Consider the following 23,876-nt stretch of genomic DNA (forward strand, 5'->3'; position numbering starts at 1 on the left):
TTGAGAAGGAGAGTATGATTTTGTTGTTTCGGGTTGGGGTAAGGCGGGTATGTCCTCCCCCTCCCATTGTATCTGTTTCTCTAAATGAGTAGCTTTTTAATAAAATCTGAGGGGCCAGCCCGGGTTCTAGAAAATATTTGGCTTAAAATATATATATATATATATATATATATATGGGTTGGGGTTTTTTGTCTACATGGTTGCAAAACCACATAGGCTCACAGGAATGAGAATATTATCATTGCAAATGCTGTAAAATAAGTTACCCACCCCCTATTTATGAAATGGGCAAGGGACTCTAAGCCACCGTCGATAGGGGGTGCAAGTTTGACTTGATGAGCTCGAGCTCGCCCAAGCCGTCATTAGGGGGTGAAAGTTTAACCTGGTGTCTAGGTGCAGAAACCATGCGACCTGTTAGTATTCTTTTTCCCATAAAAATATATTAAATGATAGGATTTACTTTCATTGGAAAAATAAGAGTGTTATCCTAAAGAGGGAAAAAAAAGGTTACAATATTTTTTCCATTATATATAATAGGAAGAGGGTTCCCTAAAAGATAGCATGACCCCTTCGCCAGTGTGGGGACCAATGGGAGCGTGAGCAGAAGCATCAATAAGGGTAGGATTTTCGCCTTTCATGGGTGTGGAGTGATCATTTCGTATCCCTCAGTTACTGGGCGTAGGGGCCGCATTGCCTTTCAAGGTTCTTTTTCCTTCTATAATATATAATATAATTATACATCATACATAAAGGTTGCCAGGGTCGATCAAAGTCAGATTGGGTTGGGTTGAGCCCGACAAGCTTATGCCTGGCCTGAGTTAAGGGGATCTCCTAGATTTTAGGATTAGATTGGGGTTTTAAAAAATCAGACCCAGCCGGGCCCAATTGCATCCCTAGATAAAACGATGGTTTGCAAGAAGATCATGGCAACTAGAAATTTACAGTTTTTTGGGTCAAAATTTTCTCACAAACCAAACGTGAGCAAAGTGAGAAACATGCATTCCGTTTTCCGGATAAAATTTCAGTTTCTCTTATACTCTTGCCAACCAAACATATCTCAGAGCTCCTAACACCTAATAAATGGATCAAAGAGAAACCAAGCATTGATTTTGATACCCCAAAGAGAGCTTCTGAAGCGAAGCAGTCAGCTCAGCTGCGCAATCCATACATTCCTGAATTCCTTTGGACATGTACAGCCAACAGTATTGCTTCAGGTGCGACTTTCTATTTTACACCCTGTCCTTTCCCACTTTTTCTTTGTGTCGAAGAGGTCAGATCGACGTCAGAGCCCCTGGCACCTATGGTCCAGAATCCAGATACATTCACATGGTAGCGAGTAGCGACAATAGTATTTTGCTTCTCCAACTCAGAGATTCTTACTTTCACCAATAAAAATGAAACGAATGAAAAAGGGAGAAGGATAGGTATGGTAGCGATATACCATATGTTAGTACCCTATCTATGTGGATCTCTCTTCCACTCTTTGAAACAACTGCCTTACCCCTCCAAGAGAGAAAGAGAAAGACACACATGAGGTGCTAGCATACGGTATACCGCTAACATACTTTACCTTGTCCGAAGACTCACAGAAAGACACGGGAAAATAACCACCCCACCCCATGAAAGGTGAAAATGACACCCCCAATGATTCTTCCGCATGCGCACTTTCATTGCCCCCTTGTAGAACCACGCTCTCCCACAGAAAACACTTCCCCATTTAATTATGGTCATCATGGGTAGATGACACTTACAAATTGTACCTGTAAAATCTACTTCTGCTGCATGACAAGAGATAGTTAATTTGGCCTACATTTAAAAGCACTTATTAGTCTCCGGTGATTAGCTAGTAGCTGTAGTTCCCAGCAAGGTTCAAGAAAGCAGCAACGGTTCAGCCTCCGATTATGATTCAGCCTGATCGGCAACATTTGATTTAAACCCTAGAAATTCAATACAAATCAGTCAATTAGATAAAATTGCATCCAACTGATTCCAATCCGATTCATCCAGAATCAGTGATCTGATTTCGATTCCTTGAATCATGGTTCCGAATAGAGTCAATATATCCTACCCAGTACCCACCCATTTCTCCATCGATTGCCATAACAATAGTAAGTCTCCTGTCTACCCAGATTTCCTATCAAAGGGGAACCCAAAAAAAAAAATCCACCTAAAAAGTAGAGGTGTAAATGAATAGCCGAAATCCGTCTCCATATCCATGTCCGTATCCGTTTAGCACTATCCGAATCCATCCGAAAGCTAAACGGATGCGGATACAGATAGGCTATAGCTATCTGAAAAGCTATATTTACATGTAAACGGATAAAATATCCAATCCGTATCCATTTAGCACTATCCGAATCCGTCCGATAGCTAATTAGATGCTGATGCGGATATAGCACTATCCGAACCGAATCCGATCCATTTACAGCCCTACTAAAAAGAAGAGAATACCTTTACAATAGGAGTAGGAGTTAATAATAGGAATAGGAGTTAATAATGAAAAGGAAAAAAGATAATACCTTTACAAACTTGGATATGTTGTTAACTTTACCATGCCCTTCCAAAGCTGTTCGAAGAGATATCATTGCAAAGCCAGTTCAAATGGGTCAAGATGGTGAGGATAAATGAGTTGACTTCTCACCATATTAATAGGTTTCTTTTTTGAAGTTCCCTGTCAGCAGTGCTTGTGCACCAAGAACCATCTAATGATCTTTGCCAAATTAAATGTTCAAATCGTTTAGAAAACTGTATATGATCTTGTTTATATTTTGCTTTGCCTTGTAATCAAATGAACCTAAATGTACTTGGAAAACTCATTTGGTATGCAAGGATGATCAAAGCCCCTTAACAAGAGGTGAGATTCATGTTGCAATCCATCTTTTTCCCAACAACTACTTGTGGGTGTACCACAGTTTAAAAAAACAAAAAAAAAAAAAAGAAAAAAACCCCCACATGTTCTGGCTATTAACAGACAAATAAAAGAAAGCAAAAAAGATAAAGCGCTTTGTGCTTTGTGTAATGTGTAGTCTGGCACAGACAAATTGTTGTCCAGGAACTGTTGGTTGCCTAATGCTTAAAATAGGGCCTCTTTACATGGGTTTTCTACACTTTTTTTATGGTTATATAGTTTCTTCATTTATAAAAGAAAAAAACGAAAGGTTCTGTTTTAGTGCAAGGATGACAGTAAGATAAAAGAGCCATTGCCCATGCATGCCAAGATCCAACTCAAAGCATGGGCAATGAAGTAAAGCCAGTGGCAAATTCTGACAGTTGAAATACAAAAATGAATCTCTACCATTTTTTAACCTCCCTCATGAATTCTTGACAATGAACCAATTCCAAATAAAAAATATGGAAGAAGCAACTAAGCAAATTAGACCCAAGGAACTTAGAGGAGCATAACTAATTCAGGGTAAAAAAACAACATTGTCCTTTACTAGTGCATTATTGGAGAATAAATGGAATGCAGGCTCTCATTTCTGTTGATCTCCTTTCATTGTTATAAACTATTGCATAATTAGCCTTCCTCATTAACTTTTGCCATTGAACCAGTTATAAATAAAAACTAAAGAAGAAAACAACTAGTTAGAAATTAGAATGTAAGCAACTTAAAGGAGCATAACTTTTCAAAAGAAAAAAAATGTGTAATTTTCCAAGTGTTATGCACAAACAAATGGAATGAAGGACCAACTCAGCCAAAACTTCTTATTGCTTAAGATCTCAAAATTGTAGTTGAACTTTCGTGAATTTCAGATTCACCAAATAATCACATTTATTGGGAAATAAGCCAAATCAAAGATTAACACAATAGCTGAATCCTAAAGTGATACAGGAATGCGAAGACCATCATAGCTTAGTTGAACATCCAGGCCTTCTGTTTCCCTTAACTTGTCAAGATATTCGGTAACCTTATCATGATCCATTAGATGCATCATTCCTTCAAATAAATGAAAGTAGTTTCAGTTTTGATACTTCAGGCTAAATATCCATTGTATTCACAGTAAAAAGAAAGACAAAGGTTATGCCCCTCGCTTAAATAATTTGCAAAGAAACCATATGCCATGCTTAAAAAGGAAGCTTAATCATACCTGTGAAAAGTGTTCTCTTTGGTCGAATTTTACGAACTTCCTCCAAAGCCTGGCAGGGGACATAAGTGAACTTAACATTTGAAACTAAACAATGATCATCCATTACCAGATTCAATACACACAACCCCCCCCAAAAAAAAAAAAAAAAAAAAAAAAAGGAAAAAAAAAATGTACCAGAAAATGAGAAGGCGGATGCAGCCTGGAGGAGTTTCCCCTGAAGACAACTCAGGCATGATTATCTGCTATGTGGCAGGTCGGTCAGGCTCAAAATTCTCTGGGGTAGGGCCCATACTCCCCTGCTCATGTGCCAATTTTGGGCCCCTGCCACACACGTCGACATCAAGAGGGTTAAAGGTTAAAAACCATTCATGGTTGGATCATTCTGGACTGTTGAAAATCAACAGAAATTGTGCAATACATAATACTCCAATTGATTTGGGCCTGTAATTTGACACTTGACCAACCAATTTGGTTTGGATTGCCCACTTAACATGCCACATGGCAGAATATAGGGAGCCTAAGTTGCCTTTAAAGGTAACTCAACTGAGCTGCTTCCTTTTGGCCCCAGAAATCAACAAATTAGAGCTTTACTTTGGGTAGTCCAAAATGTGTTGCAGACGATCGGTCTGGCCGTAGTGCATCCTGAAGAAATTACACAATAAGCACACAAGAAGTATGAAGTGTACAAGTACATATACATACTATAATAGGCAAGAAAGGAAGAAAGAGCACCAAAATCAAGATTTCGCAGTCCTTGAGAAGTCGATAAGTTTCCTCTGGTATCTCACTAGCATCACTGCCAATAAAAATAATCAGGACCAGGCATCTTGATAAAATCTGACTACATAATGCATAAGTTAATCAGAGACATACCTAATGTAACAAATATTACCAAAACGAAAGCCAAGTGACCGATAACCACGCCCATGCCACACTGGTAAAGGAGTAACCTGAATCAGAATAAGAAATGGATGTAAATGCAAGTTACATTTTAAGATATACCACAATCATATTATCCAGTAAATAAAGTAGTCATTGACCCATTATCGGAAGAATTAGTAATAAAGACCCAATGAATTCATTCAAATACTGCTTAGATCCCATTTGGCAAGTATAAACAGCTCTAGTTGTCTGTTATAATTAAACTAAATGAAGAGTGTAATGTGATAATACCTAAGCAACAACAACAACAACCAAGCCTTTTCCCAACTAAATGGGGTCACCTACATGGATCCTATAAGAGAAAATAGGTAAAAAGGAGGAGGCGGAGGAGGGGGGAGGGGGGGGGGCAAACAACATCAACACAAATCTCTAGGGCATTGACCTTTCTTAACTACGTACCACTTCTTAACTGCCTAGCATTCTGCACTAGGACTCGAAGAGGGGTGAATACAAACAACGGCAACACACAACAAAGACCAACTAAATGGGGTCGACCACATGGATCTTTGATCTCCAATCAGCTCTATTTGAGGTCATACTAGGAACAAGGCCTAAGCTGAGCATGTCTTTCTTCACCACTTCTCCTAAGGTTATCTTAGGCCCGCCCCTAGTTCTTTTGGTTCCCTCAATCAAGATCATGCCGCTCCTCCGGACTGGAGGCCCGGAAGGCCTCCATTGGACATGGCCATACCATCTCAAACGATTCTCTAAGTTTATCATGAATTGGTGCTACTCCCAACTCGGCTCTAATATGATCATTCCTTGCTTTATCCTTCCTAGTTTTTCCACTCATCCATCTCAACATCCTCATCCTGTAATGCAATAATACCTAAGCATGTACATTTTATGCCTTAGAACACGAGGTCAAGTTTGTGGCACTTTTTCTCTTAATTCCTTCCCTGTTACGGAAAAAGAATACCAATAAGAATCAAGGGACTTCTAGGGTTCATGGCTGTTTCATAACAACTCAGCCTTATCCCAACTAAATGTGGTCGGCCACATGGATCCTTGCATTCCAATCAGCTCTATTCGAGGTCATACTTGATACAAGGCCTAAGCTATGCATGTCTTTCCTCACCACTTCCCCTAAAGTCATTTTAGGTCTGCCCCTAGTTCTTTTAGTTCCTTCAATCTGAATCAAATCACTACGTATTGAGGCATCCAAAGGCCTCTGTTGAACATGGTCATGCCACTTCAAATGACGTTCTTGTAGCTTATCATGTATCGGAGCTACTCCCAAAGCAGCTCTAATATGATCATTCCTTACTTTATCCTCCCTTGTTTTGCCACTCATCCATCTCAACATTTTCATCTCCGCTACACTGAGCTTATCTATATGATGCTTCTTAACTGCCCAACACTCCGCACCATACATCATAGCTGGTCGTATGACTGTCCTATAATATTTTCTTTTAACTTATAAAGGAATACACCGATCACACAACACTCCGGACACACCTCTCCGCTTCATCCATCCTATTTTAATTCTATGTGAAACATCATCCTCTATACACCTTCTTTATTTATGATTGAACCCAGATACCTATAATAATCACTTTGCTGAATCTCCTTGGTGCAAACCCGAAATGGTTAGCACACCAAGATCGAAACTGGTAGGGGATAGGGTCTAAACTGAAATGGGTTTAATTAGGCTACGGTTGATTAGGATGGTTGGCTGCTGGTTTTGATGGAGGTAATGAAAAGGCCATGGCTAGAGGGTTATAGAAGGAAGGTTATGTATAGAGTTTAAAGGCAACAAAAGGGGTGCAATGGAAGGAGGGTGCAGGGACAGAATATAAGATGCCTTGATAGCTTACTTGAAGATGATTTGCTGTAATGGATGATGGATGCTTGAAGATAAAGATGATAACTAAAAGATAACTTAGACAACTAGAGTCCCACTAGTGTCCTAGCTGTAGGAGTCCCACCTAGACCACCAAGGGAGATCCACCCAAGGCCACTTGCTACCAAGTAAAAGACTCACAAGGAGATTGATTTGTTGGTTGTAATTCATACTTCCATGAGCAGCCATGGTCTCTTTATATAGTATGAGGAGAGAGGCATAAATGCCTATAGGTTACAACCACCAATGATTTACAAACATGACTTTAGTAACCTACTATTAATGACCATGACTTTAGTAACCTACCACCAATGACTTTAGGTTACAACCAAGACTTTAGTAACCTACCACCAAAGACTTTAAGTTATAACCAAGACTTTAGTAATCTACCACCAAAGACTTTAAGTTACAACCAAGACTTTAGTAACCTACCACTGATGACTTTCAGTTACAAACATGACTTTAGTCACCTACTACCAATGACTTTAGAGAAACTAAAAGACAAGAATAAAGAGGGCCAGCCAAGGTGGTCTGATCTGGTCCTAGGCCCAAGAGGATTAGCCATGGGCTAGGCCTACTACTGTTGGCCAGACTTGGGCCTATGCACATGAATCCTTAGTTGGGCTGGGCTTTTGGCTGCTGCTGGGCTGTGGGCTTGGACTGGGCCTTTAGCCTAGCATACTTCTTAACAAAGTAGTGATCAGGCCTTCTTGATGGTGGGCTGTTGGTTGGACCAGCTGGATGCTCTGCATCACTCCTTCTCATCAATTTTTACCACGTCATTATCTGTCCTAGTGTAACCAAAGTTACACACCATATCAGTAAAGTAGGCCGCAAACAAACAGGTAGGCCAAATGGCCTTTCCAAATCTCTGATCACTCACCAGAGATTACTTCCTGTTTTAGTCAATCATACTATAGCAAAGGCCTTATAGGGTTAATGGCCATTTAAAGCCATAAAAAAGTCAATTTTGGTGCAGAGAAGGTCAAACAAGGGAACAATGGCCCTTCCGATTACCTTGTTTGGGCTGACTTCAAGTTTTAGTTGGATTACAGCCTCCAGATCCTAGGTTTTGGGAGAAGCAAGAAGCTCTACCACGTGGAATAACATGACGCAAAATCAGCAATTAAAGTTAGAAATAGGTAGAATTGACTTGTGATCAAGCCAAGATATCTAAAGAATTGGAGCTGTTCAAAATTGACCCCTCCATAGGACAGTTTGGACCAGGTTGGCTCCTTGCCATAGTTTAAGGATTTTGGTTCAGGCTCAGACTAGATTACGATTATATCAGTTGGATAGAGTACCTGAATTCACCCCCAGCTCAGCTCACCCCCAGTCGCATCTTTGTCCCTAGTGTTCTTAACTCAGCTGAAGTTAATTGGCTCATGAAAGAACCAATTCATCCCAATCAGCTTGTTAAGAATTCACTATTTCTGAGACACTGAGACAGATGGCCCAGATCGCAGGGCAAATTTCTGAAAACCCGCTCTTTTGGGCCAAAATGCAAATTTATCTTTACAATAAGTAAAAAAATCTGACCTGAAGATCATGAACAATGAACGGTTCCTCATGAATGATGTTAAATTGCAATTCTGAGACTGCAGCACCAGGTATGATGACACTTGTATCCACTAAATAATAATGCGTCTTCTTCATCACCTGATAGTATATCAAACACCAAGATCAGCCCTAAGAACAATTGATACTGCTTTATGCAGTTTTTCCAAGGTTACCTAAATCTTCTTTGATTTGATGAATTTAAAATTCTTTACAATTAAAAATATTTGTGCTAGCATGACCCATGGGTAGATGAAAAGTTGATCCTTCCGATGCCAAAAAGCAACATGACAGACAAAGAACAGGAAACTTGACATGTTTATAGTTCTCCTAAACTTTTCATCTGATCATTTTTCTTTTTTACAAACTGAACAAACAGATTATCCAATTTCCTATATGCACTTAGGGAAAAAGAACACTGCCCGGCAGCGTGGCTTCCATGCCCAGACACATTCCAGTGCGAAATGACTGCTGCACCCCTCATGAAATGTGAAAATCTCATCCCTGTTGATGCTCCTGCACGCACTGGATTCGCCCCTGCGCTGGCACAGGGGTGCTGCCAGGCAGAGAACCCTCTTCCATACACTTATCATCATTTCATACATGGTAGGACACAACCCCATTCCTCCATGGGTTATAGTATATCAGTTCCAAAAAAACATATAAACTGAAACCTAACAGAATCAAAGTTGCAGAAAAAATTTATAAAAAAAGAAATGAGCAACTTTATAGTTCTGACAAATGTGAACTTCATAAGCTCAGAGATGGTCGAAGAAATTTACATATGGCTTTCTAATAACAAGTCTTAGGATGCAGCTGCCATATTTATTACTGCAAACTTTCAAAGATTTTTTAGCTTGCTTAAATTCTTTCTTCATGTTGATGGGATGAGTATGGACAAAAGACTAACTCAGTTATCCATTATGTTCCCTGAACAAAAAAATTTCCTGTTACTCAGGAGACAGGTCTTGAACAAACAAGACACAGACCTTAGATCAATAGTAGCATCTCTAATAAACGTATCCTCTAGAAGTAAAATCCAAATCAAAACGTAAACCACACTGTTATTTATTGAAACAAAGAAAGTAAACCACATAGTTGAAAGTTGTGTTCGCTAACACTTCACTAGTAGGGAATGGCAACGTAAATGTATACATCAACACTCCCCCACACACGCAGGCCATCTTGGCACCATGCACATGACACATACACATGCCCACACATGACACTCATGGAAAAGAAGTGGGGAAAACTCCCTTTGGCACTTCCTAGGAGTCAAACACTCGACCTCCCTGCTTTGATACCATGTTCGCTACCACTTCACCTAAAAGCTCGAACTAGTAGGGAAGGGCAACGAAAATGTATATCAACAAGTTCTACCCCAAAAGAATAACTGGTACATAAGCAAGAATATGGAGGATACAGACCATTGCACAAACCAGCAAAGATGAAGACAACATGTAAACAACAAAAACATGGAGATTCCATTTATCTCTTGGTACAGAATCCTGCTTATATGAGAGCCTCCCTACTGAATCATACTGGAATTGGAAAGATATAAATTTGCCAGCAAGTGTTTTCAGGTCTAAGATGAGAAAGTGAGAAATATTTGAGGCTTCTAATGCACCAAAGTTTTTTTCTTTTTTTCTTTTTTTTTTTTTTGGGGGGGTGGGGGGGGGGTGTTAATAATGCACCAAAGTTTGACCCATTTCCTAATGGTAATGAGCCATTTAAAATAGTTCCATGGAGTTCAACTCAAGCTGATACATTGATGGTTTAAAAATGAAAACCCATTTCTGATCTACTCAAGGTTTATACTGACAGTCATAAAAAATCACTTTGACCAAGTAAGGTACAGTATACAAGAGAAACAAATGCAAGTTTGTACCTCAAAATCACGCAGAGCTACAAAAATTGGGATATTTGACTGAACATTGTTTGTCCAATCACGGAGATCATCAAGACCTGCAGTAAAAACACATCTTCCCTGTTTAATCCAATTGAATATTTTGAAATAGGGAATGCATGAAATGCTTATGCTTCACCCAGGGATGGGGAAGGAAAGAAGAATGAAATACACAATTTATTTCTTGAATAATGTTTAGAAAGAGTGCGTCTCAGAGACCTCCAATTGCATCAGCATGAGAATGGGTAATAACGACCGCATCAATAGTTCTTATCCTGACAGAAATGCAACTAGTTACAATATATAACAAAGAAAGAAATGGAGAAAGACAAGTGTAGTCAGAGGTAAGTCAGGCAAGCTGAGGCCCATTAACTCAATCGCCTACTGCACCAAGATGTGTGTCCTGCTCTTTGGAGGAGAGAGATGAGAAACCAAGCTCTAAAACAAGAATCAACCAAGAAAACATGTCCAGCCTCCCCCAACTCTCCCTCTCTCTAATCCCCTGCTGGTGACAGCCACATTCTTCAAGGTCTTCCCTCTATTTCTAAACTTATTCCCATTTTTTGGTGCCCTCTTACTTCAATTAGAGATCGAACAATAAATCTACACATACTAGCTTTGCTTATTGTATAAGTAGTGTAACAAACTAAAATGTGATCATGTAATAAAAGTGCATTGCATTTGTATGGCATCATGTAGCATATGCAATATCAAATAAGCATTTGTACAGGGTAATTTATTTAAATGTAATCATGTAATATAAAATAATGTAAAAAAGTAGTGTTTAACCCCATGGAATTCCGTAATCCATATTGACCTCTCTCATTCTATAAAGGATGTCATACGATATGTCTACAAGCCGTTGTAATTTTGTGGGTAACTATACATTCTTTCTTTTCCTTTTCACAAATAAATAAAGTCAAAAAGTCAAAATAATATAGTGGCATACATATTGCATTTGTAAATAATTTTCTAATATATACAATTTACATTATGAAATAGAATTCTGCAAATTAAAATGTTATTTTTCTTCATATGTTCTTATGTACGTTTCATCATTAAAGTGGAATTGTTATAGAAACGTGTACATGTGCCTTTTGCCTCGGGCACTAATATGGGGCATTGCCCCAACAACTACACTAATTGGATGCAGAAGACTAAGTAGACTCTCTGAAAATGCACCACCAATTCAATTTTGGAATGCCTCGGATTTCTAGAGGAACAGACGATGAAGTCCAGCATTATGCAGCTGGGGAGAATGCTGAGATGTACACATGTCCTCATTCAGCGGAACAATATGAGGCATACGCAGCGACTGAGCTTGTTTGCGTGCCCCTGACTTCCGGTGGTCCTCAGGTAACACACTCTACCGCTTGATTCTAAGAACAGAATGAGACTTTCCTCAATTCTTTAACCCATGACTGGCATGTCTTTGCAGTATACGGGTCGTCCTCTTTGCAGGGTGAGATCTTCGATGGGTGATAGGTCTTCATATGTGGATTCTTCCCACTAACCTGCATTCTTTTCTGAAGGAGTGCCAGATGTGACATTTCCTCCTGGATTTGAAGGGGTGCCTTTTCAGGATCTTAAGCTCTTACATCCTAACATGGTTTCCACACCTTTTTTTGGTATTGCAAAATGAGAAATTGAGGATGCTCTTGACTACACCAGGGGGAGACGGGTAGGAAAATAAAATAATAAGGTGTCCAGGACACTTGTAGCATTAAGCCGTTAATGATGCTAATATAGCTGGGACTATAATTTTATATGGAAAAGGTAAAAGCTGGAATGGTAATGCAATAACAAAAAATGAATATAGATTCAAAATAAGGCATAACATTCCAGTCCTATCCTGGTTTCATTGATAAGATCATCTTGCAATCCCAAAAAATGCTATTGCAAGTCACAAAGGAGTCCTGAACCTCTCTAATTTGGGTGGCAAGACTCCCTAATGGTGTATAGGAGGAAAAGTAATACAGGATTGATCTCAAACCAGGGAAAGAACTAGTGGGAGATCAATTGCAACAGGATCAGTGATAAAGGGATGAACACAAAATCAATAACAGAATTCTTTTTCTCTTTCTTTTATTTTTAACATATGAAAGCAAAAATAAAAAACATATGACTTGGGCATCCGACCTAAGCCTCGATTAGAATCACACCAGCCATGCAAAGCCTCTCACCTTGCAACTGCATCTCCCAAGAAAAAACAGCATAAAGCCATTATTTTTTCTTTGTCTAAAATTGTTGGTGGAGAGTATGACCTTCTCTTCATTTCTTACTTTAAAGAAAACAGCCAAAAAAGAAACCTCATATGCATGAAAAGGAGGAATCCATACAGCCTAAGATTCTTTTAAAAAAATAAAAATAAACTCTCCAAATTAGAAACTAATATTCTAGAACTTAGTAAATTAGAAACTAACCCATGGGGGGGGGGGGACATGCCCGCCTTACCCCAACCCAAGGTGTACAAAATAAACACCGCACCTCTCGGAAAAGACCCTCACAACCCAAACCGACCAAACAACCATCTTATTTCCTAACAACCGGAAGCCCCATAGCATCCTCTCGAGCGATCTGCCGTAAATCTCTGGGGAGGTTGGACTCACCCACAAAAATCGTGTCCGTCAACGTGTTACATGCAAAATTCGCAAGCCAGTCTGTCGCCCTGTTCCCTTCTCTATAAGTAAAAGTTATCCTAGGACGGACCAAATCCACTAATTGCAGTGTTTCCTGGAACCAATACCAACCCTTCCAAGATCCACATCTTCTTTTGGAAATGCAATGAATAGTTGTCCTCGAGTCCGAATTAACATAGACTTCCTAAAGACCCAGCTCCCGACACAAATTAAGGCCATCTCTCAACACCCTAATCTCCGCTAACGTGTTGGTGTAGTCTCCATAGAATCTTGCAAAAGCGGCAAAAAAACACCCCTCCTTGTAATGAATAATTCCCCCTCCTCCACCCACACCCGAGTGACCCCTGTAAGAACCATCAACATTAAGCTTGACCAAATTGAACGGGTAAATTCCATCCGTACTCAAAACATCCCTCACCTTTAGAGATAGGTCGAGGTGTATTGCACCATTCACTTGGTCAATTAACGCCCCCCATCCTGACCAGTTATCGATCCAGAAGCTGACCTCTCGCCTGCCTATAAGCCATCGTGAGTTGGACACCAGCACTTCCTTGTTGAATAACGCCTGACGCCAGGAAATGGTCCCCATTGCTTTTGGCCTTGCCAAGACCATATGTTCATTTCTAAGAAACTTTACCTTAAAAAAAGAACACCACAAAGAGTTCAAAGACATCATGCGCCACAAACCTTTAAGCCTTAAGGCTAGACTAGTGTCCTCCGGACGTCGGATGCCAAGACCTCCTTCTAACAAAGGCCGACACACCTTTCCCCAACTCACCCAATGATGCCTATGTCCCCACTCTGATTCACCCCACAAAAAATTCGCACAGATGTTGTCAAACTTGCGAATAATAGTTTTAAGAATATCCAAAGTCGAGATAATGTGGACAGGCATTGATGAAAGAACATGTTTAAGCAGGATAAGTCTTCCCCCTGCAGATAACAATTTTCCTTTCTACCCCGCCACCTTTTTGCGCATCTTGGCCAAGAAATCTTCAAGAAAACTAACCCGAAGACGCCCAGCATAAAGGGGAGCGCCAAGATAGGTGATTGGCAATGTTTTCCTTTCGAAACCCGTGACCAATTCAATCATCCGACATTTCTGATCAGCTACCTTGTCCCCAACCACAAAGCAACTTTTATTCTTGTTTACTAACTGGCCTGAAGCACCCTCGTACCTGCCAATGAACCCCAAGATTTGCATGAAAGAATTTTTTAAACCCTTCGAAAAAATAACAGTGTCATCCGCAAACAAGCTATGCGAGATGCCCGGGCATCCTCTCGGTAATTGAAAGAATTTTGCTCTACCCTCAATAAACAGAGAGCGTAAACCCCTACTCAAAACTTCCTCTGCAATGATGAACAAAGACAGAGATAAAGGGTCACCTTGCGATAAAGGTTCACCTTGCCTCACTCCCTAGATGACTTGAAGAAACCAGATGGCCCCCATTAAGCACCACTGAAAACCAGCAATTCTCAACGGTCCTTTTAATTAAATTAATCCAGTTTCCTGCAAATCCAAGTTTCTCAAGCACTTTATACAAGAAGTCCCATTCCAATCTATCATATGCCTTAGCCATATCCAGTTTAAGGACTACATTACCACCTCGAGTAACCTTGTTAATGTCATGAACAACTTCTTGAACCAAGGCAATATTGTCATGGATGCATCGACCCTGGACAAAGGCACCTTGTTCCTCAGAGATAATAGTAGGCAGAATAGCAGACAATTTCACAAAGATAATTTTAGCAATAATTTTGTAAGAAAAGTTACACAAGCTAATAGGACGAAAGTCAAACATTACCTTAGGACTCTCCTTCTTTGGTATTAAAACCAAATTAGCCGAAGTGTAGAATCTCGGAAGCACACCCCATTGAAGAAATCTTTCACCGCTAACCAAACATCCTGTTGGTTGAACCGTGGGTCAGAGAGAGGAAATAAAATAATGGAATTGCTTGTTCTATTGATAGGTAAGCCCCTCTATTTATAATAGAGGGGAAATTACAAATAGTCTAAGCTAGGCGATGTGGGACTAAAACCCACATAGCTGACATAAGTTAAGTACACATAATAACATAAAAATGCCTCAAAAGAACCAGAATACCCCCACGGTATTTTGGAGTACATATATTCTAACACTCCCCCTCAAGCTGGATTATACTAATATTAAAGAAAGAAGATCCAGCTTAGACTAAAGGAAAAAAGAACTCCATAACAATGCTAACACTCCTCCTCAAGTTGGCGCATACAAGGTACTAATGCCCAACTTGAATAAAATGGAAAAAGCTAAGTTGTAGCAGAATCCAGCTTCAAGATGAACGCAGCTCCCAAATAAACCTTCAAGAACCTGTAAAATTAGAAATTCAAAACTTGGGCAGACTTGACCAGTAAACTTTCACCAATTTTCAGCAGTTATCCAGTGACGAATCTCGGACTAATAATCTTGAAGATAAGTGACTAGGGTAGCGAGCAGATGTATCAGGCAGCAGTAAAGAGCAAGCAGCGGAAAAACAACCCAACTATAGAACCTCATATAGGCAGGCAATAACCAAACATCTTCAAAATTTTAAGACCAACCTCCCCCTTGCGGCAAACTCAACCCAATAACAAAGTAGATACCCATTGGCAATGGTGAAACCTTTGACCTTCTATGTTTTACACCAAGTGTTCCTGCAAGTTCTGTTTTCTACAATGGTTGCAGGGTATACTGTATATAACCCCCCCCCCTCACGTGTAATACACGTGGACATAACAGGGATGATGTAAGATATAGGGCAAAACATAATACTCCAGAATTTTCCAAGAGCTGCCAAGGGTAATGGAATGGGTTATGCCAAAGGTATGGTTTGGGAGGTGGTGAAGAAAAAAGCAGTGGGATAATGAAGTACGGAGTAAGTAATGCAACATATAAATCTCCAACCATCTTCAAAAGATCAAACAAGCACTTTTGATGGAAATAAAATAATGGAATTGCTTGTTCTATTGATAGGTAAGCCCCTCTATTTATAATAGAGGAGAAATTACAAATGGTCTAAGCTAGGCGATGTGGGACTACAACCCACATAGCCAACATAAGCTAAGTACACTTAATAACATTAAAATGCCCCAAAAGGACCAGAATACCCCCATGTTGGTTGAACCGTGGGTCAGAAAGAGGGAATAAAATAATGGAATGGCTTGTATTAATGATAGAAAGGCCCCTCTATTTATAATAGAGGGGAAGTTACAAATAATAGAAGCTAGGCGATATGGGACTAAAACCCACATAGCCGACATAAGCTAATAACACTTAATAACATAAAAATATCCCCAAAAGGACCAAAATACCCCCACGGTATTCTGGGGTACATTATTCTAACACTCCCCCTCAACCTGGATTATACAAATACTAATGAAAGAAGATCCAGCTTGGACTAAAGAAAAAAACTCTCTCCATAACAATGCTAACACTCCCCCTCAAGTTGGCGCATACAAGGTACTAATGCCCAACTTGAATAAAATGGGAAAAATAAGTTGTAGCAGAATCCAGCTCCAAAATGAATGCAGCTCCCAAATAGATCTTCAAGAACTTGAAAAAAATAGACCTTCAAACTTGGACAGACTTGATCAGCCGAAAGGCATCTCTCACCAATCGTTGTCCAATAATGAACCTCTGAATTATAATATTGAAGATAAGTAACTCGGGTTGCCGGCAAATGAGTCAAGCAGCAGTAAAGATCAAGCAGCGGAAAAAAAACAACCAAACTGTAGGATCTCATATGGGCAGGCAATAACCAAACATCTTCAAAACTTTAAAGCCAACCTCCCCCTTATGACAAACTTTAACCCAATAACAAAGTAGATACCCATTGGCAATGGTGAAACCTCTGACCTTCTATGTTTTACACCAAGTGTCCCTGCATGTTCTACTCTCTGCAATGGCTGAAGGTATATTGTATATAATCCCCCCCTCACGTGTAGTGCACGTGGACATAAGAGAGATGATGTAAGAGAAATGGCAAAACACAACATTCCAGAATTTTTCAATGGCTGCCAAGTGTAATGGAAAAAAAAAGAAATGGTAAAGAAGAGAGTACCATTAACTTCCAAGGTGGTTATGGGGAATGCCAAAGGTATGGTTTGGGAGGTGGTGAAGGAAAAAACAGTGGGATAATGAAGTACGGAGTAAGTAATGCAACATATAAATCTCCAACCATCGTCAAACGATTAAACAAACACCTTTGATGGACACTCCTGCAGGGGAGAAACTCCTAACTCCAATATTTAAATCTGACAAGTATATAGATCTGATTTGAAGTAAGGAAAGGCTCCATTCTTTAAGGCTTGATCAATCTTCAAACAAAGAGGAACAAGTGTGCAAAAACCCCAATGTATAAACTCCCACATGCTTAAAAGAACAAACGAAGATATCTGGACAGCAATGGATTGTAGAAGCTTCAACAAAAATTTGATCAGATCTGAATTAGTGACAATGCTATGATTCAAGCTCCAAGGTGAGCCAGAAATGAACCGGAAAAGCTTCACATAACTGAATAGGTTCATAGGTGCAGCCAATAACCGTGGAACACACTGTTGTAGTCCCAAATAAGCTGATCTCCAGGGTAGCAGATTCGAGTCTTCCATAAAGAAAGAAATTCGATCTCCAATAATAGGAAACTCAATCACAATCATAGGGCAGCAGTATTCCACATGAAGGCAGCAGTAACACATCAACCAGTCATGCTTACAGAAGCCAATCAATAATACCAGCCAGGTAGGTATGAAAGCTCAAAATAACCAGCAAATATAAGATAAATAAACAGACAGATCCATAGGTAGTTGAAGCAGCTAGCCATATAGGAATAAGTAAGAAACATAGGTTGATAATTAGAGAAACCGAGCCATAAGAATGAACCTGAATTTTTCCAAAAAGAACTGATGAATGATGCTGAAATAGGGGCTGAATACTCCTCTGATGTTTATAAAACTCTCCTAAAAAAATCAGCAATAGTGGACTGCCCTAACCTTTAGATCGATTATAGTCAGGGTTTTGTAACAAACCCTGAAAGGGAAGATCGATTGTAGGGAAGGGGGCTTCAACAAAGTGATGATGACTTGTCAAAGGTGATGTCTTATGGTAATAGATGCTAACCACCACTGCTGGAATGGATCTCCAGTTCGAATAACCAATCTCCTTGGTAATTGAGACTTGATCTTCACGTGGGAGAATCACCAAAAAATTGCAGAAAAATAGGGCAGCAGCTATCATGTGCAATAGACCTTCTTCAAGCCAGGAATAGTTGAAGTAGAATGTCCTTCTTGATGGTAGAAACACCTCCAAAAAACTCCAATAGCAGCAATCAACCCTAACCCTAAAATCGATATTTGTCAAGGTTTTGAAAAAACCCTGAAAAGAAGGATCGATTGGGGTTAGAGGTCTTCAAACACTTGGAAAGAGGCTGAAACTGAGGTCGAGTGATCCTTGTAGGTGGAGTAAGCATCCCTCCAAAAGGCAGCAAAAACTGAAACCTGTAACCCTAATGTTGATTTGAGTCAGGGTTTTAACAGGTAACCAAAAATAGCAGGTTGAGAAGGTTTTGTTGTAGGTACAAATCCAGCCATCAGATAGTGACCAAACTGAGGTCGATTAGGGCTTGGATTAGTTGGGAATTATCCCTGAAATATTGGTTGCATCTGACAAGGGAAACCCCAAAATCGATTGGAGTCAGAGTTTTGAAAAACCCTGACAAGGTGAAATCGATTTGGGGATTTAGGCTGGAAAACAAATAATAAAAGATGGAGATAAAGAAAAAGGGAAGTTAGGTTTAGGAATAGGGTAGAATATGGCTGGAAAAAGGCTGCATAGGGTGTTCCTAAATTAGAGGATCAAGTTCATAGAGATCTGATCTCAAAGAAGGGAAACTCCAAATCGCAGATGAAGCTCCAGCAGGTTTTTTTTTTAATAAAAACGATAGAAGAGAAGGGGGGCAGCAACTAAATCATCGATATTATGTTTACCTCATTAGTGCTGCCCCTTTTGTTGGGCTGAAAAGAAGAAGAACAGGAGCAGGAGAAAACCGAGAAAAGGGAGAAGAAGGGAAAGATCGATTGGAGGAGAAGAAGGGAGAAATAGGGTTTTTTTTTCTCTCTAACCTAGATCAGACCAGCTTTGATACCATGTTGGTTGAACCGTGGGTCAGAGAGAAGAAATAAAATAATGGAATTGCTTGTTCTATTGATAGGTAAGCCCCTTTATTTATAATAGAGGGGAAATTACAAATAGTCTAAAAGCTAGGCGATGTGGGACTAAAACCCACATAGCTGACATAAGCTAAGTACACTTAATAACATAAAAATGCCCCAAAAGGACTACAATACCTCCAGGGTATTCTGGAGTACATATATTCTAACACATCCATACCAATAATCTCCCAGCATGTCGTGAAAAAGTAGCCTGAGAAACCATCAGGACCAGGCGCACTATCCTTGGATAGCCCAAAGACCGCCTTCTTTACCTCCTCAAAGGAGGGGATCGCCATAAGCGCCTCATTATCAGCATCAGTGACAAGCCTGGGAACAACCTGCAATAGATCATCATCCTGTTGACATCCCTGGGAGGAGAAAATATCAGAAAAAAATCTAACCGCTTCGGCTGCCACCCCTTCCGTCCCATCAAACCACATTCTAGATGCATCCTTAATTTTTTACACCCCCTTATTCCGATGTCGAACATTGACCATGGTGTGGAAAAACTTTGTATTCCTATCCCCCTCCTTAAGCCACCTCACCCGAGATTTCTGTCTCCAAAAGATTTCTTCCTGTAGCAACACCTCCTGGAGAGATCTTCTAGCATCCACCAAATTCTCTCGTATCGTCGTTTGGGTTTTGCTCGACTTCGATTTCAGTCTTACACACCCAATCTTCAGCAGTTTGGTGAATATTACCAAAGAAATTTTTGTTCCACGCCCGAAGCCGAGACTGAAGAGCTTTCAACTTCAAGAACAGAATCTGTAAAGGAGAGCCGTAACACGGTGTCTCCCAACACTGCTTAACACAATCCATAAAGCCCAGGTGGGAAAGCCACATCTGCTGAAATTCTTTCCTTGACCTGGGCAGAGAAACCTAAAAAAATTGGCACATGATCCGCGAACAAGATCGATTTAGGTGTTCCACCTTATTAAAAGCAAAGACCCAAGCTTCATTAAACAAAAAAGGGTCCAGCCTTGCAACAATTTTGCCATTACCATCCTGATTATTCGACCAAGTAAACGCGTCACCTTGGTAGCCCCCATCGACCAGCCCAACATCATCCACAAATTTCCCAAACTCCTCAATCGAGGCAGCACACGCCGGTCTCCTCCCCCCCCCTTTTCCAGAGGATCCAGGAGCGCATTAAAATCGCCTCCAACAGCCCAGGGAATTAAAGAAGATATTCCCATCTCCATTAATTCATTCCACAGTAACCCGCGATCACCTATTGAGCATAGAGCATGGACAAAAGAAAATAAAACCGGCGTCGCACCACTAGCAATGCATTCCAAGGTGATGAACTGCATATGACTTTTCACCACTTTCACCCGCACGTCCTGTTGCCAGAACACCCAAATTCTATCCTCGTTATCCACACTGTTAGAGCAGACAAAGTCCATAACCAACTTTCTCCTAACGCGGTCAACTTTGGAAAAAGGAATCTTTGGTTCAGCTATGGCCACCAAATCCACCTTGGAAGAATAAATAATTGATTTTAAACGCCTTACAGACGGCTTATTCCCTAACCCCCGAATATTCCAATACAGCACATTCATTAAAGAGGTTGTGAAATGGAGGAGACGGGTCCCATGGACCTTGTGAATCGACGACTCTTCGGGGAGCTAGGTGTTTTCTTTCAAGTGTTTTATCCTTTAGCCAAAGGCCTGTTGCAATCTCCTACACCCTGCGTTTTCCCTTCTTCCTTCAATCGAGCAAGGAGGGCTTGAATCCCTCTTTCAATGGCAATGCTAGAACTTCACAGCTCATCAATAGAAACCCTGCTATCCATTAAAAGTTGTTCCTTTTCTACCACCATGTCATCAACAGTACCCTTTACAAGCTTTGATTTATTGCGGCACCTTCGTACTCCAGCCTCAGACCTGCACCTGAACCGAGAAGGACTGGTAACATGAACACCTTCAAAATCCTCTGCCCCCAGCAAGCTCTCCACCGAGCTTTGGTAATTCTGTCTCGGCTTCTGAAACATCAACTACTGATTTCATTTCACCCACCCCGCCTTCTGGCCAATTCAACATCCTTCCCATAGATCGCCAAAAGCGACTCAAACCAGCATCCAACGACTTCCAGGATGGTTCCCCCACTTCCCTAACTTGCTGCCCCTGGTCACAGGAATTTTCCTTATTCACCGTACACTCTATCAATATCTCTTTCCCCTTACAGCCTCCAGGGAGGTTAAGAAGCTGCTCCTGATTCGTCTCAACATTTTCGCTTCTAACCGCGCCTTCCTCCTGTGCACTGTTCAAAGTGCCCTTCGGCTGCACTATTTTACCTCCCTCGGTTTCATTCTTGGACCCAATCTGTCCGCCAGAATTCTTCCTGCAATTGCCAAGAACATGGCCCAACTTGGAACAACCAAAGCAGTATGCCGGCAGTTTCTTATAGAGCACCTTCTGAAAAAAACCCGATGATCTGCATCCAATCCAAATTTTTTCCAGAAGGCTTGATCGAAGGTCAAGTTCCACACAAGCCCTAGCAGCACTCGTTCTAGAGCAAGCCAACATCGCCCCGTCCACCCTTAAAACCTTCCCAACAGCCCCCACTATCGATCGGAAATAGTTGCGTTGATACAAATTCACCGGCAGACTGGCAAACGAGATCCAAACAGGAACAATGGGGGACTCCATACCAGATTTGAAAAACCTAGTCCAATTAAAGAAACAGAAAGGATAACCTTTGATCGCAATCTGCTTCTTAAGCTAGACACGAATAAAATCAGAGTGATTAAGAAACCTCAGAAGCAGATGTCTTGGATCCAAGGAAGATACCAAGACATCTGCAGAAAGATGGAACATCGACTGGAGAGCCCTCTTAATCTCAAAGATGGATGGTCGACCATAACACTTAGCAACTAACGCTAGTTGCAGAGAATCCTCCGATCTAACAATCTCCTCCATGAAAAAGATCGCTGGGGAACCCATATGCAACAATGGAGATTTCACAGGGACAATGGGGTTCACCACAGCAGCAGAACCAGCAACCACAGAAGCAAAAGAAGGCGCCGCCGGTCGCCTGAGATCCGGTGGCAGATCCTCCCGCTGGGAAGGATCAGCCATAAACCCTAGTAGAAAACGATGCTAACGTGCACCTGCAGAGACCCTTCCGTGCACCTGCAGAGACCCTTCCATGCACCTGCTGCTAACATGCACCACTTTTTTTTTGTTGAAAAAATTAGAAACTGACTACTTAATCCCGTATAGGACTTAAATACCTAATAATTGGGATTACAGAAATGGCCCATTATAATATTAAACTCAAAAAAAAAAATCCCATGCATGGTTTAAAGTATCGCTCTGTATCATTTTGTCTCGGCCGACACGTATCGGTATCGCATGGTATCAATACGATACAATGAGATACGTCACTTTTTTTTTTTGAAAAAAAAAAGGTATCAATCAGTATCGCATTGTATCAGCCGATATGACGCGATACGATACGATCGATACATACCTATGCTCTTTTTTTTTTTTATAGGTTTTTTAAACAAAGGGCGGGCGACGCGATGCGTGATATGATTGATTTAGGGGTTGATGAAAAATTAAAGTATCAGTATGTATCGCATCGTATCAGCCAATACGGTGCAATACAATGCGATACACACATTAAAAGGCACATGTGACTTCAGAATCGTGATTCCAGAGATCACCAATAGCACCTGGACGGACAAATTTTCACCCAAAACTTCAATTTTGTGATATTCTTCTTTCAAAAATGCTTGGGGTTTGATTCCCTACTAAAAAACGAATCAAATCAAGGAAACAAACTGCACTATGGTAGAATCAAGAAAACAAACAGCAATATTGCTTATTTATATTGTTTTTTGCTCCAAAAAATGTATTTCTATGTGTATCTTGACCGTTTCCATGCATATCTGTAGTGTGCGATACGTATCTCCGATATGATACGATACAATACGTCTCTTAAAATCACCCCCACCGATATGATATGTGATACCAATACTTTAAACCTTGATCCCATGGTCCATATAACCCATTAGGCACTCGAATTAAGCCTACCTAACATAAGTCAAACTTGAACCATAGGTTCAGTTGGACCCAAAAAACTAAACCAAACCCAAATCAACAGGCCCATCATCTCTTCTTGCTAGAATTCTGTATCAACTTTCCCGGGCTTGAAAAAAACTCAACCTTGAGTTTTAGAAAATTGAGGGATCAGCTTTGTGTGATGTATGTCCTGTTTAGCCCATAGCAGAATTCTGGCAGCTCTCAGATGTTGGGAATGTATCCTTCGAGGCGGAGAGCTTTTTCTTCAAAGAACTTTGGTGGCATGACGAACTCGATGTGCTCAATCTCTGAACTAGTATCAATCGTGGATGTCATATCCATAGAGCCTTCAACTTTGGGAGCTTCCCATCGAAGACATGAGATACGAGCTCTACCGCTTCAAGAATAGCATCATAAATGTTGATGATTTCTAGAGGAGTGTTCTCAACCACTACCTCATCTTCCATCTATTTTGATCTCTTCAACATAGTCGTAGACCTCCTCAATTGAATTTTCTACTTCTTGATCTTCCGTCTTTGAAGCTTCAAGCACTGTCTCTTATTTATCATCCCAATCACTATGATAAATCCAGCTTTATCTACAACTTCAGGCTACTTTTCTTTTACTGGTCTCTAGCAAATTGGTAGTAC

The 23,876-nt window shown here is 40.5% G+C and overlaps 1 protein-coding gene across 1 annotated transcript in view; it reads right to left on the minus strand.

Annotated features, from left to right (window-relative positions):
- Positions 1-3,676: 3,676 nt before the first annotated feature.
- LOC122668117 (putative hydrolase C777.06c) overlaps positions 3,677-23,876 on the minus strand; it is a 33,066-nt gene continuing 12,866 nt past the window's right edge. Inside the window, exons 5-12 of the mRNA XM_043864690.1 lie at positions 10,556-10,611; positions 10,319-10,395; positions 8,413-8,532; positions 4,962-5,038; positions 4,821-4,884; positions 4,680-4,730; positions 4,089-4,137; positions 3,677-3,937 (exon numbers count right to left, since the gene is read on the minus strand). Coding sequence (XP_043720625.1) covers positions 3,819-3,937; positions 4,089-4,137; positions 4,680-4,730; positions 4,821-4,884; positions 4,962-5,038; positions 8,413-8,532; positions 10,319-10,395; positions 10,556-10,611 — 613 coding nt within the window. The 3' untranslated portion in view covers positions 3,677-3,818. The remainder of the gene's footprint in view (positions 3,938-4,088; positions 4,138-4,679; positions 4,731-4,820; positions 4,885-4,961; positions 5,039-8,412; positions 8,533-10,318; positions 10,396-10,555; positions 10,612-23,876) is intronic.

The sequence above is a fragment of the Telopea speciosissima genome, chromosome 7, assembly GCF_018873765.1.
Source record: "Telopea speciosissima isolate NSW1024214 ecotype Mountain lineage chromosome 7, Tspe_v1, whole genome shotgun sequence".
NCBI classification, from domain to species: Eukaryota; Viridiplantae; Streptophyta; class Magnoliopsida; order Proteales; family Proteaceae; genus Telopea; species Telopea speciosissima.